The following is a 17,767-nucleotide window of genomic DNA, read 5'->3' as shown; positions in this document are numbered from 1 at the left end:
TGATTTTATGTGGTTTGTGATCATTTTTCCATAAAGGATTAAGTATGTACCTGAACCTTTTGTATTTGATTTGAACATCTCTGCAAAAAAAAAAGTTGACAATGTTCTGAAAACATCGACCAAAAAAAAAAGAATATTTTGTCTTTTACTTTTTTTGATATATTTCACAAATTTTATCAGGTATTTTTTTTCGGAGGGGAGGGGGGGAGATATATGATTGAATGATAAAAAGTGGTTTAACAATGACAAAGGTGGCAAGCACAGAATTTTTAAGCGATAGAAAAATGTGTTACATTCTCGTAGCACGATATTCTCATTGATAAAAGAAAGCGTTGGCACTACAAATTTCTCTGTGACCACGATATCTAACCGATTTTTTTTTCAATCACTACGTTTCCACTACCTTTCTTCCAACCAAATTTTTAGAAAGCTATCCACTTGCGCCCCCCTTCCAGCATACATAAAAATGGACAAAGTCAAATTTTTCATGGAAAAATCTTCAAAAAAAAAAAAAAATGAAATTGGAAGAAAATTTGCATACAATGTTTTTTTAATTTCAATCAAAATTATTAAAAAAAAAAAAAAAAAAAACAAGAACGCATTACATAAGTTATAATAAGACAAGGTGTCTGGCAAAGTTTCAAAATAAAAAAGCAGGACTTTATCATTTTTCAAACACTCGAAATTTTATAAGAAAAAGGAGCTGGGGGAGGAAAAATTTTACATTACAATTTTTTGCTTTTCCAATGTCTTCAAAATTCCCAAGATTTTTTTCAAGCAAGCGGATTAGAAGGAGGGGGGTGGGGCGACAGAAAAAATGAAGGCAAAAAGTTGGGAATTTTTGGGAAAAGTTTGGAAATTTGGTAAATAGGAAGAAATTGTGTTACCTGAGAAAATCAAAGAATTTTACCAAAAACCATTCAAAATCTTTCAAAAATTCATGTTTTGAGAACCAAAAAAAAAGTTTCTTCATGCAGAGAAGAGTTCGTTTTTTGATTCAAACTTTGAACATTTCTTGAATTTGAACAATAAGTTTTTCATGTGGAAAAAGAGCAATTAGCCCGAGTGAAGTAATGGCAAAAGCTTGTTGTCCACATTGTGACGCAAGCACTGGAGAACAAGGAGTTTGCTCCAGCTGTATTTCTCGATGTAAGCAGTGCCTTTGATAGAGTGTGGCACGAGGGGCTCATTCACAAGCTCCAGGAAATGCTTCCTCCATGCCTATGTAGGTTACTGCAATCCTACTTGAGCAATTGCACCTTCAGCGTTCATATTGGTCAGTCGGCATCTCCATACACCTGTATAGCAGCTGGTGTTCCTCAGGGTAGCGTCCTGGGGCCTATTCTATTCCTACTATTCACCAGAGACTTCCCTGGAAAGTACCTATTTGCTGATGACTCCTGTGTGGTTGAAACAGATAAAGATTACAACCTGGCTGTTGCCAAACTTCAGACCAAGGTGGATGGCATTGCCAAGTGGGCTCGTAACTGGAAAATAAAGCTGAACGAAGTCAAGTCCGTCAGAGTGGATTTTGCTCTGCGAAAGCATAGCTACTGTCCTACAACTATTGAAGGAAACCCAGTTCCTCTCGCCTCTTGTGCGAGGTACCTTGGACTACATCTTGACTCCAAGCTAAACTGGCAGGAGCACGTCAGGAAAAAGAGAACTCAACTAAACCTACTTCTTAAGAACTTCCAGTGGCTTATTGGTAGGCGCTCCCCAGTGAGCCTAGCTAACAAGAAACTCATCTACACATCTACGTTCCTACCTATGTGGTCTTATGGATGGGAAATCTGGGGTACTACTAAGAAGTCCAACAGACTGATAATCGAAAGGTTCCAAAATAGAATAATGCGTGAAATTACAAGTGCCCCATGGTACATCACCAATGAAGATCTCCGTAGAGACCTACACCTGGACCCTGTGGTCAGAGTCATTGAGAGGAAAACCGAGGCATACTCCAGACGGCTGCATAAGCACCTCAATACAGAGGCCATTGTCCTGCTCAACGTGGCAGAAAACACCCGTCGCCTTAAAGGCAACATATTTTTGACACGTGAAATTATTTATAAAAAATTACTGTGATTAATTCGTTGCAAGCTTATATGTATTTGCGCAAGCCAGATAATATAATAAACTATTTGAAAAAAAAAGCTCTCAAAAATGTGTGATTCAAGCTCTAAACAAGTCGACAAATGAGCTCTTTCCTACGGAATAAAGATCGAGAAAAAGGAATGTACTTTTATTTATTTATTTCACTACTTTTTCACCACTTTCACCCTACGCATTTTTAAAATCACTACTTCTTCACTACTTTCACTATTTTCACTACCTGTTAGATACCCTGCTGTGCCAATAATATGACAAAAAACTTAATTGATGACTTCTGGTGAATCTGTCATCAAGAAGTCGCCAGAATTCAACGAGGAGCCACCAGATATTCAAACAATTTTCAAGGGCCATGAGGATATTCTGGCACTTTTATCACCAACAATTCGCTATAAATAAGAAAAAAAACAGCTTGGTGACTTCTGATGAATCTGTCATCAAGAAGTCACCAGATATTCAAAAAATTTCTAGGGTCATGAGGACATTCTGGTGATTTTTCACCAGCAATTCGCCATAAAAAAGACAAAAAAATCACATAGTGACTTCTGGTGAATCTGTCATCAGGAAATCACCAGAATTCCCCAAAATTCCCCAAGAAGTCACCAGACATTTAAAAGAAATTTCTAGGGTCAAATTGTCATAAAAAAGAAAAAAAACCATTTGATGACTTCTAATGAATCTGTCACCAGAAGTCACCAGAATTCGCCAAGCAGTCTCCAGACATTCAAAAAAAATTTCTAGGGTCATGAGGACATTCTGCTGATTTCTTTACCAACAATTCGCCATAAAAAGGCAAAAAATCCACTTGGTGACTTCTGGTGAATCCACCATGTAGTCACCAGACTTTCAGAAAAATTTCTAGGGTCATGAGGACATACTGTTGATTTTTAAAAACTACATACTTGGTGACTTCTGGTGAATCCGTCACTAAGAAGTCACCAGACATTCAAAAAAAATTCTAGGATCATGAGGCCATTTTTCACCAACATTCGCCATAAAAAAGACAAAAAACTCACTTTGTGACTTCTGGTGAATCTGTCACCAAGAAGTCACCAGAATTCACCAGAATTCACCAAAATTCACTAAGGAGTCACAATACATTCAAAAGAAATTTCTAGGATCATGAGGACATTCTGGTGATTTTTTCATCATAAATTCACTTTTAAAAAAGTCAAAAACTGACTTGGTGAAGTCACCAGAATTCGCCAAAGAGTCACTAGACATAAAATTTCAAGTGCTATGACTTATTTTTGCAATTTTGGTCGCTACATTGACTTTCTGAAATGAAAAGTATGGCTCCCCTCGCCCGTCATACTACAGATTCCTTATGCCCCAACTGTGTCCTGATAATTCATTCTAATTTTTGGGTGGGAAAAATTTGTTAAACAAGAGAATTTGCACTGTTTTTAAACATTTTCGAGGGCACAAATCCTTCAGATTGAGATTTTGAGGACAGCATCATTTTTTTAGGTTCTTTTTCAAATTTTCTTCTGGTTTGTAGTATCAAAAAAGTTACTACGATGGCAAAATGTGCAGAATTGATTGAAATGTTGATTTTCACAATTGAGTACCTTAGAGTCAAACCCAGAATTCTCCACTTTTCACCATTTTGAGAAAAACACAAAAAACTGATGAAAGGTGGGAATCAGTAATAGCAGGTTTCTGATCTCGCCTATATATAGTGCTTCGGGTAACAATCGAATTGACAAAAAAAAATTTTTTCAAGTCTTTCCATAGCAGTAATTCACGATACCATTTTGGAGAATTCTGGTTTTGACTCCTAGTCTGTAAAAAATATCGAAAATACACGAAAATGCATGATAAAATGAGGGATAATTCTAGATTCAAGTCCGTTGAAAGTATCTCAAGGTTGTTTATAGTCGACTAGAAAAAAAAATTTTTTTTTTTTGAAGTGTTTTTTTCCAAGTTTGACTCGAACCCGGTACTTTGGATCCCCTAACCATCATGGTATCGAATGGGGTAAAATGTTGAATGGCAATTGATGCGTACCTACTAACTGTACCCAAAACGACCATAATCTCATTTTTGAAAATTTTGGACATTTTTCGGAATTTGACTCTGACCCAGTACTTTGGACCCCCCTGACTGCGTCATTGTGTCAGATAGGTAAAAACGGAGAATGGCAATCGATGCGTACCTACTAACTGTACCCAAAACGATCATAACCTCATTTTTGAAAAATTTGGAGAATTCTGGGTTTGACTCTAAGGTACTCAATTTTGAGGACATTTTTGTATCCTCCATTCACGTTCCAAAAAAAAAATCAGAGAAGGTATTAATTCTTATTTACAAATAAAAATGTGGTTTTTGAAATTTTTGAAGCACATAGTTCCTCTCACTTCTTCATACCCTCTCAGTTTTCACTTCAAATCCTCAAATTTTGATATCAATTTATTTACACTTTATTTTATTTGTCGCCTCAAATTTTTGTTTCGAGTATTATTTACTTTTTGTTTTTCAAAATTATCCCGAAGTAATCATATTTCTACAGGAAAAGCGCCAATTTATCTCACTTTGAAGAACTTTGCTCTTAATATCGTCCAACTTGCGTAATTTGTTAAGCAACTTTGCAAACTGTTGAACCTACTTTCTCTCTTATTAGCTGAAAATTTCGACCATTTGTCAACGTTGACGTAGATAATGCTACAGCCCGTAAAATGGACACTAGTACTTAGTGAAAAAATACGCAATCTTGACCCATGGCCACACGATGTTGATGCTGATGCTGGGCAAACGGGCAACACGTATAAATGACGTGTATATTCCGCATGATAAAGCTAACCAACAACGCATAAATTCGCTAAAATAAATTAATTTAAATTAAAAGCATTGCCGAGTATATAGTAATTACTAGTAGAGCGGACACGTTTTCCATATTAGAGCATTATTTGCAGTATACAGTACACACTACACACAGAGCAAATTCTCACCATAGGGGAAAAGTCTTTTGGCGAATTATTACGTGTAATGCTGCATTCGAGGCTGTACATAGAGAGTAGGTACGCATTCGGCGTAAGATAATAAAACTCTGCTGCTACCGATGCTAGCGCAGTTGGTACTGCAGGGAAGCCTTAATAAATAGCCCAGACTGTTTTAAGGGTAAGCCCGACGACGACGATGAGAAGAATGCTGCGCGGTGGTGGGTTGCCGCAGATGCACCGATTTACCATACGTATTACGTACTACTACGTATATAGAAAGAAAGTTTTAATATTAAGCGAAATCCCTTAATTAGAAAGGGTCATTTTCGGCATCGTTTGTACACTGGCAAAGGCATCGCCCAACTTCAATAAAACGTCCCATTTAAAATTCTTCTTTTTTACGCTTTTATTCTTCGGTAATTTTAGAATTACAGGCGCGAAGTTCAAGGCCAGCTAAACTGATTATCGCAGCGTGGTCTTTGTTGTTTTGTTTACACACTTGGCGATGATGACGAGCACCCGTTAAAGTATTTTCTTTTAATTTCCAACGAGTACGTGGAAATTTGTTTAAGTTGTACAAATAAAAAGGGGGATTTTCGCCAGAGTACCCAGTCGGTATATATGGTTTCCTTTGCGAGGTTATTTACCATCGTACTCGTACCAGCCACCCTCTTCGTTATTGGAATTAGAATGACACCGTTGTTGTTGTTTATGAATAATATGCTACCGAATTACACAATTTTCGCTACAGTTTACGAGGTGCGATTCGAGTTATGATGTCGATGCAGCATGAGTGCTTTTTCACTTTTTTTTTTTTTTTTTTTTTTTTTGTTTAACGACGAAATCTGGACCCGGAATTAAAAAAGAAAAGGCGATGTTTTACGTTCGAGTATAAAAACGTACGCTTTTCGGCGTTGAAGATTATTTTATCAATCGACAATAAATCCAACGTTGACTTTTTATATCTGGTTGTAAAAGTTTTACGCCCTTGAGCTGTAAGACCAGCGTTGTTGCTGGCATGGAATTATGGAGCATGTAGTTGCGCTTTTTCCGAGGTACCGTATCGTGAAAAATTTCAATTATTATGAACGAATTTTTATCGTATATTGTACGATGATATGTGTAATATGTGCGAGAGTGTGGGGTGTACATTTCGTACGAGACATGGTGTCCCAAAATGATGTATTTTCAGAATGTTTTATTTCGAACTGATGCGAATTGAAGTTGTTCATTCACTAGGGAGTCCTTCAAATCTGTCTACCTCTATTAGACTAAAATTTGGGAATATCAACAAGTTAACCTCCCTCCCCCTCCCCCCCCCCCAACATCATTGATTCAGACTTCATTCAAGCTCATTTGAAGTCTGGAGCAAATTTCAACATTTTTTGACTTCCAAAATCAATTGATGTCAGTTTCCAGATGTTTTGGAGCCTCCGACAAAATTTACAGAGTGTCTAATTGCAGAGAAATTGTCATAAGAAGAATCAAAATGGGGTTCAGCACAGTAAACTACTAACAGTAAGTACTGATCATTTCTAATTTGGGTTCAAATTTTCAAAACTTAATTCTGCATAATGGTTCAAATTCATTCTTCATTTTTTTTTTGTTTTTTGAAAGAATTAAAAAATCAAAAATTTGCTGCAGACTTCAGATAGCTTAAAAGGACCACTATTCAATTGAGGAGCGATATTCCAAAACGCCCTTAGTCCACTTTTTGAAATTTTACAGGAGAAGGAAAAAACGTGGTACGTAAGAGGTTACGTTACATTTGGCATTGGTGATTGTTCTGTTACCTACCCAAACACTTCCCTGGTGCTATGCTTTAAACATTTTTACGCGATATGTTGATTAGTGCCTCTGAGCGTTCATGAAAGTGACCTATGTTGACAAAGGCCGTTTTGGAAAATTTTTTTCAAAATGTAAAGTGATTAATGTTTCAATAGCTATTTCTCAACTGTTCGTCGAGATTATTTTTTTTTAAGTTGTTTTTCATTTCATCGGGTGAAAGGGGGTTTTCAACTTTTCCGACAGATAGGTACGTAAAAATAGGGGTCAATGGGTCAACTTCACCTATAAAAACTTTTTTTCATGTTTTGAATAAAAAAATCGCGTTTTTTTGCAAACTTTGAATTTTTTAAAATCGACTTTGCAACATGTTACCATGCCACTTTTTTAATATTATGTTGTTCAGCATAAAAAGTTGTGCATAATATATTTTTTTCAGAATTTTTGAGAGTCCGAACGATATGAAAACTATGTTTTGAAACTTTTTGAGCTAATTTTTTGTACAATATAAAGTGGCAACACCAGGCATCGTAGCCGGTCACTTTTATAGTGACTTAAGTCACTTTTATCACGAAATGTAACTTTTGGTAACTTTTTTCATCAAAAAATCACCATTGGTCACTTTTCTTCCAAAAAAAGTCACTTTTTTGGTTTTTTTTCGTTTTTTAAACAAAATTTTCATCCAAATTATGGTTTTTTTACTCATTTTCAAAGGATTTTATGACAATTTTCTTTATTAAACAATTTCAGAATTTTAAGAACACAAATTTTTACTTTTCGAAACATCAATTTTCGAAAGCTTTTGCCCTCGCTTCGCTCGGGTTTGTTTTCTTTTCTTTTTCAAAATAAAGAGAATTTTTTTTAAAAATCAAGTTCTAAAGCCAAAAAATAAACTTCTTACAAAAAAACATGTTTTTTTGCCTCTCAAAATACAAATTTTCAAGAGCTTTCGCCCTTGATTAGGCCTATCTTTTTTCATTTTCAAAATCAACTTCCTTCAAAAAAACATCATTCGAATTCTAAAATTTTAAAAATAAAAAAATGAACTCCTCGTTCTTACATTTTTGTTTTTAAACGGATTTTCCGGTGGGGCCAGGCGGAAGAATAAAGTAATAATTTTTAGGTGAGATATTGAAAGTTTTTTTGCTTTTGTTTTTCGATTTTTTGCTCTCCTGAACGCTGAAATTTAAAAAAAAATGGTCACTTTTTTGGTCACTTTTTTCACTGATAAAAGTCACTAAAGTCACTTTTTTTAGAAAAATTTGGCTACGATGCCTGGGCAACACTGATTTTTAAGATATCACCAAAAAGCCTATCAAAACCCTAACTATGAGAAAAAGTTCCATTTCGATAGGTATCGCGGTTATATTGAGTAATCCACTGTTGAAATGGATGATATTTGAGGATCACTGAAACTGGCTACCTTTAAAAATGGGCTAGAGGGATGCGATTTGCACCATTGGTCATCCCTTCGGAAGGTCTTTCCACAGGAAAAATTTCAAAAAAATCGCCAAACCCCCTACCACTTCTTGGTCCAATTGACGTGGAATAGCCCTGCTCTTTAATTAAAACACATTTCCAACAATCACTGGATAAAGGCCGTTTTGGCGGGACTTTCATTTTTTAATTTTTTAAAAAATTGGCTTTTTAGATGGGATTCGCGCTGTATTTGGGTAGATTAGAAGTGTAGGTATGAAAGTCCATACATTATCCACCAGAAGGCGCCAAAAAACGCAATTCGAAAAAAATGGTCTTAAGTGCGTTTTGGAATATCGCTCCTCAATTGCAAAAGTAAAAAATAGAGCACAAACGAAATTACAGCTGCTCAAATGTCAAAGCATTCGTACACAAAAAATTTTCATAAATGGTCAATTTCTAATCAAGTAATCAAAATTTTATTGGATTAAATTTCATTATTATATTTTTCTCGTCATCTTGTTGTAATTTTTTCAAATTTTTATACTAAATTTAATTTTGTTCCCTTTTATGACAATTTTTCCAAAACCAGAAAATCCAAAAATCCATTGGAGGCTCAAGAATGACTTGAAACCATCACCAACTAATCAGAAGGTTGAAAATAAGAGTACAAAATCAAATTTCCACTCTGTACATCAATTTGACCAAATTTTGATTTTTCTATGGAAAATGAGCCAAATCTGTATCCTCCAAAAATTCATCAAAAATTGGATTTAGAATTTGAAATTTGGCCCAGTTACGCATTTTTGGATGATTTTTTGATTTTTCTCAGTCACCAGTCTAAAAAATCGTGAGAATAAACTTGGAAGAAAGAGAAGATTTTCATCTTTTATTTTTTTGATTTTTCCAAAATTTCAATTCGTTTTTTCTCGGTAGGATCAATTGGCTGAAAAAATTTCAACTGGACAAACACAAATCAAAAATTTACCATTAGCAACAATTTCAGGTGCAAATGCGGATTTTTTGATTTTTAGAAAATTTAAAAAAAATTTATTTGTGTCAAAAATTCTAAAAAATTGAAATTTTACCAATAGACTTGGAAAGCTGAAATTTGGTGCGTAGATAGGTACTAAATTTGGATTTTTACCATTTTGTGCAGTTTTGGAGACTGGCAGATTTTTGAATGCTGAAATTTTCTCAAAATTTCACCCAATGAAGTTGAGAAGCTAAAATTTTCTTTATATGTTGGGAGAAGTCGGGTAAGTTGGCGATTTTAAGGTTTGGATGACTGTACCTAATTTTTTATAATACACACACATTCAGCAGCAAATGGTACCTTGAACTTTTAGCTATTTCAATCCCACCAAAATATGCTATCTTAATATTAATTTTTTCACATAAAAATTTTCAAAATTGTAAAAGTACTCAAATTCGTCAACTTACCCGCGATGTCGGATAAGTTGACGAATGTTTGGGTGCAAGTTGGCGAAGGTGTATCATGTATGAAAATTTGTCAACGCTACCAAAAATATTTTGTGAGATATTTGTAATTCACCAACTTACCCCCTACCAAATTAATCAACTCTCCCCCAAATCCCACAATTTTTGAAATTACGTTACCCTATGTCAAAAAAGGGCCTACTGCGGAGATATCACCATCATTACATACTTACAAGTGGTAGGTAGTTTGTTTAACTAGCGAAATGATGAAACTGAAAAATTTACTGAAGAAATTCATTGATAAGAATTCGCCAACTTACCCAACATGTAAAAAAAATTTGTGACGCTATCTACAATATTTTGGGAGATATTTGCGATTCGCCAACTTACCCCCAGTCGCCAACTTACCCCCAATCGCCAACTTACCCGACTTTTCCAATAATTTCAAAATGCTGAGTCGACTGGAAATGGTTTCAACACGTTTTAGAGCCTCCAGTCATACATATTTTGGAATTATTCCAGTTTCCTCCAAAAATGTCAGAAAATTTTGGTTCTCTTTGAAAACCCGGAATCCCCAAAATATAGCTGGAGACTTTACAATAGCTTGAAACCATCTTCAATGGACTCAGAATTTTAAAATTAGGGTACCTATAATAGAGTAAATTTTTACTTTACACCTTGTTGGGTAAAATTTTGTAGAAATTTCAACTTTCAAAAATTTTCTGAAGACTTCAATGAACTACCTAACGCGGTTCAAAACCATTTTCAATCGTCTGTAGAGGAGAAGGGAGGATAAAAGTATGATATCAGCTCTCTGGGTCAGTTTGGTGAGATTTTTGATTTTTTTGCATTTTTTGCCCTTGAATCAGATTTTTGAAAAAATGGGCTGAATCGGTCTCCATGCTCCACAAAAGTTCTAAATTTTGGCTGTATGTAGGGTTAAGATTTTAAACTAGGGCCTTACATGCCCCCCTCCCCCAGAAATAATATTTGAAGATGATTACAAAGAACAACGACTCACCTCGCAAGCAATAGTCAACGATGTTTTGTCCTGTTTCAGTTGTTCATATTTCGTTTTATACTGAAGCATCGAACGAACAGTGTCTTCCATTCTGAAACAGATCAACATTGAATATAAATAACACGTCACCTTTCATCGAATTAAATATCCAAAATTTCTGTTCTCTCGCAAGAACACTTCAATACAAGACCAAAAAAATAGAAAAAGAAGTATAAAATCAACACAAATCGAGTACATCATTATATCGGTTTGAAAAGGAACCCGACGACGCTCGTTAATTCCTTTTTCTCAAACTTATCACCACAGCGTTACCAAAATCTCTTCTCGTGTTTACGTAAATAATCAAAAGCCGTTAAATTAAAAAAGCACGAAAAAAATACCATCGACATTTGCAATTCAAAACTAGTATACGCGAAAAAATTGCCAAAAAAAAAAAAACAAACAGTTCGGAAAAACTTCCCCTTAACGATTCCAGTCGTTTTTTTCCCTCCTCGCGCGACCATATTCGACGTAACAAGATCCGGTTCTAGGGGGAAAAGTTATTTAATATATAAAAAATGCGCATTATTCGCGAAACCGATATCTCAAAGGATTTCTATATACCAAAGAAAGATACTACGTACAAGCTTCCTAAACACAGGACAGATAAAGGTAACCCTCTTATTTTACTTCTTATGAAGTTAACCACCCTCTAGCTAACATTTCGCCTTCGCGTCCTCTTCCTGTTGTTTCGTGAGCTGTGTAATATTATAAGAAAAGGGACTTGCAAATAAACGTAGGCCCGATTAGATACCTCATACTTTCTCCTCTTGTACTCGTTATAGAGTTATTAAATATTCCGTCGAGTGTATTTTTTATCCGTTTAAGCTGTTTTTTAATACTCTCCCCCTACCCTATTTTCATTCTTATTGTACAAGGCTTACAAATAGTCTCATCTCTATTTCGATCTTAAGTATTTAGTACAGGTTACGATTTATTCTCCATACTTACATGCGAACTATACCTACATACAAGGTAAGTATGATGGGGGAATTATTTTATAAAACATCCCTCGTACCCAGCCTAGCACCTGATCACCCTCGTATAAGGTAAAAAAAATTTACCCCGATCGTAGCACACAAGAATATAGGAGATTTTCTCGTTAACGAAATAAAAACCTATAAATCACTTTGGTACTACACGTTGACCAATTCATCCGGGCACAGCGACCACTGGTCAACCAACCCACCTCTCCAACTGATGATCTCTTTTTATTACGGTTATAAAACATTCTTAGCTGTACGACGACTTATACGTAAAAGTACATACAATTTATAAAAAACCCATCAAAATCGGCCCAGTATCGTTGCCAAAAAAGGAAGTGCTTTTTCGGCCGCCACTCGCGCCACTCCAAGACACTCAGCAGCGCCACACTCCACGACGAACTAATCTGCATCGAAAATGGCTTTTTCAGCGTCATTACGAGCACATTTGTCAAATCCGTGTCCGCCTATTTTTCATTTTTTTTCCACCGCGTATTTCCCATTCACGTCGAACAATCTGAGTCATTTTTTGCCCGCTGGAAACTTCTCTTCGGCGTGATCGTTTTTCCGCCATTTCTTCGTTCGCAGCATCGTCATTTTTGAAAGAAGGGTACGCGATAGACGCTATCTCGTTGTATGTAAATTACCATATCGCTCGTTCTAAAAGTCTAAAATCGAGATCCCCGAATAGTAATTTAAGAGATAATTTAACCGCATTAATATACGCGTATGTATGCGAACACAGCTAACTGAAGAGTTCGATTTCAATTTGCTGATGGTCGATTTTCGTTTTATGTGGTGTAAGGAAGCGTCGAAGCTCGAGATACGAGTATTGTGTGCTCATGTGCTTGGTATAGGATGGGTGATTTGGGAGAAGCCTACCACTGCTTGCTACTGGCGGAATGCCCTCTTTATGTACGTACGAGCGGCGCGTGTACGCTACTTTAAAAGAGGTTTAATTACGTTAATGAGATGAAATATAAGCCCATTCGAGAGAAACACGATCTGTCGACTAATTAGGCGATCGTATACGAAATTCGAATTTCGCGTAGCAGTTATACCTTCCTACATATACAACCTTATACAGTGGTACCGTACGTTCAACACGATGTAATCTGTGGTAGCTTGCTGCCTCATATCGAAGTTCTTAATAGAATTTACATGACGAAAAATGCTCCTATTGGAGAAGATCCAATTGGGGGAGGGAGGAGAAGAAATAATTTGATGGTGGGTTATCAAAATCTTGAGAAATTGAGACAATTTCTTACATTTCAGAGTTATTCTTATTTGAAAACAAAAACAAAAGAGCAGAAAAAATTAAAAAATTCACCGAAAAAAATTCTTTTAAAATAAAAAAGCACCGAAGAAATTGAAAATAAAAAATCTAAAAAATGAAAAAAACTATCAAACCAAAAAAAGCAAAAAAAAAAAGAATTGAAACAAAAAAAGTCATAAAACTGAACAAATAATTCCATTTAATGGAATAAGTATTATATTTTTTTGAATTTAAAAAAAAAACAGAATTAATTTTCTGAAGATGAAGTTTGAGAAATTTGAAATTCAAATCTTCCTCCCCCCCCCAAGAGCATGAGAAATGTCGTGAAAGTTACACCAATTAAAACTAAAAAAACCACGGTTCCATTTCACTAAACAAGCCAATGCATTTTCCCAATACAAAAAAAAGCACCAAAGAAATCGAAGAGAACCATCAAAATACTGGAAAAAAGAAAATAATGATACAAAGTGTAATTTTTGAGAAATTTCTAAAAATTTAATTTTGACTCATTCGAAAAATGCCAAAAAATTATAATTTTACCAAATTGGCGAAGAAATCAGAAATTTGGCGAGTTCTCACCCTATTTTTGAACCCTTTTTCCGAATCCATAGGAAACGCGGTTTCGAATCGTTTTGAGCAGTTCTGAAGCCTCCAGTAGATTTTTGAAAGTTGAATTTTACAATATTTTACTCAATTGTACAAAAAAAGCTAAAATTTACTGTATATAGGTTCTCTAATTTCAACGTTTTGAGTCGAACAGAAGTGCATGGTCTCAAGCAGTTGTTGAGCCTCCGGCCATATTTGAAAAATTTTAGATTTTCAAAAAGAAGTCATAAAAACAATCAAAATTAATACATTATGAACTATTACACAATATTTTTCTAAAAATCGTTCCCTGTTAGTTTAGAAGTTTATTTCTTGAGCAATTTTTGTGGTTAAAATGTGAAAAATTCAAATTTCGAAATCTGAAATTTTCAAAAAGATTGATGAAGGCTCCAGAACAGCTTGAAACTACAATCTCCAATAATTGAAATTAGGGCATGGACTCGACCTTAATTTTCAACTTCATGAGGTTAAATTCTATGGAAATTTCAACTTTCCAAAATCTGCTGGAAACTTTTGTATTACCTACTGGAAATGATTTGAACCTATTTTGAACCCATTTGGGGGGGGGGTCGAAAATAAGGAGCATGCCGAATTTCAATTTTCTAGCTTATTATAGTCCAAGAACTATACCTACCTATTGCGATTGCCCCGAAATAACTGAACGCTGACACTGGTCTCAAAAGTTGGTATTCATTTTAAAAGCACTCGGTCTGCCAATCCGAAGCTGCTGCTTTAAAGCTTAGCGAAAGCTCAAAAGTTCACAATTTTTCTGAACTTTTGGCCGAGAAAACTGATGGCTCAAATTGGTGCCAAATTACAGCATTTTTCGCGCTAGTGCTGCCAAAGCCCTGCCAGACTGGTTCAAAGGGGGGTCAAATCTCGCAAATTTCTCTTTTTGGGCTAAATTTTCATAAAAAGCTTTAAAATCAGTTTAAAAATGATTTTCAAGCAGTTTATAACGAAATGCTCTAAGGGTAAAATGATTTTTAGGCGCCAAAATTTTTCAAAATTTTCATTGGGGGTATAAGGGGGGGGGGGGGTCCGAGAAATTCACCAAATATGGCCTTGTGATACATCAAAATATATGTTTTTTGGGCAGCAGAATTGTAAAGCGTTTTTTGAAGGAAAAAAAAAGGAGAAATCAAAAAATGAAAACCCTGAAAAATTATTTTTTTGCAAAAAGTGAAACCTTACCCAATCTATTCGACAAAATAATACGTCATTGAGTTTTCAAAAAATGGATCATTTTCAATATATTTTCAAGCCTACAAATAATTAGAAAGAAAAGATGAAAAAAGTCTAAAATATTGTTAATTTAAATGTAGGAAAACATTTTTGAAAAAAAACGTTTTACTCAATCAGACTGAAAAAATAATTTTCATTCGTCAAATTATTCTTTCACATGAATTCTAAAAGTAATTATTTTTTTCTGATTTTGGAAAAAGCTTTACAAAACAGAAGAATATCTCCCAAAAATTTTTGAAAAGAAACCTGATGCAACGTCACTAAGTGAAAAAATAAAAATGAAAAAACACTGAAAACCATTTTCAAAAACAAAAATTAAATGGGTGCATAAAAAAATGTCAAAAATAATGAATCATTTTTTCAAAAAAAATGAGTAAAACAGTGTTGAAAAATTGCAGTTCACAAAAAAATAGAATAAAATAAAAACCTAAAAATCTGAAACATAATTTATAGTCTAACAAAGCATTAGAAATATTTTCTAAAATTGAAAAAAAAACACTGGAGTGAAAAATATGGAAAAACCATTTCAATGAAAAGTGTTGATTAGAAGTATTAAAATTATCAAAAAACATATTAAAAAGTCTCGAGTGATTTTTTTTACAAATTTTTACACCTCCACATACGAGTAAGTCTCAACTTTAATCGTGGGATTTTTAAATACTATACCTAAATAATGAGTTACAGATGATGAGAGAGAGGGAGGAAGAAATCTGGTAGGTACCTATTACCTAATGTATCACGAATATTAATATTCCACGATGAAAATAATTCAGAATTAAACCCATTTAAATGATAAATTTACCTCTAGATGAAATTCAGCCCACGATTGCACCCGCTACACCATAATTTTCCTTCAATCTTATTATACCTACCTATTCTTTTGATATCAAAATAAAAACGCAATTTGTTTGTCGACCGGGTTTCTTTCCATCCACTTTATGGAAAAATTTCAGTCACGTTAAAAGCATTTTGTTAGAATTTCAAAATATCCACCTACCTATAATACTTCGCTTCGCGGAAACAAAACAGAGAAAAAAGAGACTGTAAAAATTCTATAGTCGAGCTGAATATCGCGTCATCTCGAATAAGTGTAACCTCAATTGTACGATATTTTTTGCGTGAACGCCGAATTTAATGGCATATTTTCGAGACACACAAAAAAAAGGCAGCTCGATAAAACGATCCGAATTACGTGAAATAATCCCTAAGCTAAGCTTCGGTTACCGTATTACTAAAAGTGGAACGAATTTTTTTTTCTAGAAATTTCACAAAGCTTTAAAATTGTAAGTGCGATTACTTTTGAATAAAATTTCTAGTTTTCGTTTCTTTTTATACGTACGATTTACATTTAAATTAAAATCGAAAAAAAAAATCACCGTGGGGTAAAAAGTTGCGAAAAAATTCGCAGATTTCAATTTTGTTGAAATTACAAATCGTGAAAAAAGAGTGGCAAAATCACTCCAAAGCTCTCTGATAATTAAGAAAAATGTTCTAATGTATTTAAGTAAAATTGAAATCGAAGTTCTTCGCAATGAGGTTTTCTTAACACTAAAAAATTTCAAAACAAAGTCGATCATCTCCCAAACCGTCGAGTGTTTTAGATGAATTCCCCAAGATATCGACTCAATTTCGAATTTTCTCCCTCAATGAAGAGTTTCTTCCGAGAAAACCCCTACATGATCTCAAGACTTACACATACTCGAGAAGAAAAAAATTCCCAGAAAAAAAAACAATCTACGTCCAAAACACAAAAACCTTTTGATTAAAACAAATGGTAAAATGATAAATGGCTTCGACAATCGTAGTACGAGGGCTTGGAAGTGAAAAAAAATTCACCAAGATATACTGCTGGTGAAACTAAACTGAGATAAAAACAACTCGGCAACCAAATCAGACAAAGATGCTCGTAAAGAATATCGACTTACGAGCTGGGTATTGTAAGAAAGCACCGCACCGGTGATAAAGAGGCAGCATGTTGGAGCAGAGGAAAATTTCTAAACGCCAAAATACATTTCCGTTTATATTTGGGAGAGAGAGAGTCTATGACTCGGGTCCATTTAGTCTTTTGATTTATAGCCGACGAAAATGTTTTTCGATACGACGTCCTTATCTTCACTTCACCTGCAGCAGTGGTGACTGGTCCCATGGTCAGACACGAAGAGAAAGCGGATCGCATCTTTTAAATTATATAAAAAAATCTCCCAAGTTTTTCCGTACCAACTGTTAGCACAAGGGTAGAATGCACACGGACAGGACACGGTGTACGCAATCCGTTCGGCATTAATAAAAAGTAGCTAAATTGTCAAAAAAATATAGGAAACTTTTCCTTTTCGGTGGTCTTTTTTTTTTATCAAAACGAACGCCAAAATACTACGAAATTATCGTAATGAAAAGTTACCCAAGAAAAAAGAGGGGAAAAAGTGGTGATATGCAAAAATCTGCATCGCCATCAAGCGCACCCTGCTCCTGCCCATGTCTAACAGAGCGGAACTTTTATCCACAGATGAAAGTTCTTCTGTACACTACACGTTCACGTCCGTCTGAGAAAGTTCCAAAATATAGTAGTTTTTCTTTCGACGACGTTAATTAATTCATTAACCATTTGAAAGAGTTTTCTTGTTCGGCTGTGCCGCTTAAATAAATGGCCTTTTAACTCTTTCCACGTTGATAATTACTTTATGAATGGATTACATTAACCGCTAAATTATTCTATTTAATTGTATACCGAGAACTTTGATTCGCATTTACTCGTATTTCGAAACGAAATGGCGCGAAAGGCACCGTAATGTATTTCTTAAAAATTTATAACTCGCCAGAGATACCCGAGTGGGTGTTACTCGTATTTAAAACGACGAATACCATCGCATTAGCTTAAACACAAGGTAGATATTGCAAAATTTTCGTC

At 34.8% G+C, this 17,767-nt stretch overlaps 1 protein-coding gene across 3 annotated transcripts in view; it reads right to left on the bottom strand.

The window, feature by feature from the left end:
* The window catches only part of LOC135846022 (uncharacterized), a 231,593-nt gene that overhangs the window by 28,603 nt on the left and 185,223 nt on the right, over positions 1-17,767 (bottom strand). For all 3 annotated transcript variants that reach the window (XM_065364970.1, XM_065364971.1, XM_065364972.1), the window contains one exon: positions 10,714-10,804. In XM_065364970.1, coding sequence (XP_065221042.1) covers positions 10,714-10,804 — 91 coding nt within the window. The remainder of the gene's footprint in view (positions 1-10,713; positions 10,805-17,767) is intronic.

Source organism: Planococcus citri, chromosome 4, assembly GCF_950023065.1.
Source record: "Planococcus citri chromosome 4, ihPlaCitr1.1, whole genome shotgun sequence".
Lineage (NCBI taxonomy): Eukaryota > Metazoa > Arthropoda > Insecta > Hemiptera > Pseudococcidae > Planococcus > Planococcus citri.
Note: the sequence above shows the minus strand (reverse complement) of the source record. Positions and strands in the feature narration are given on the sequence as shown.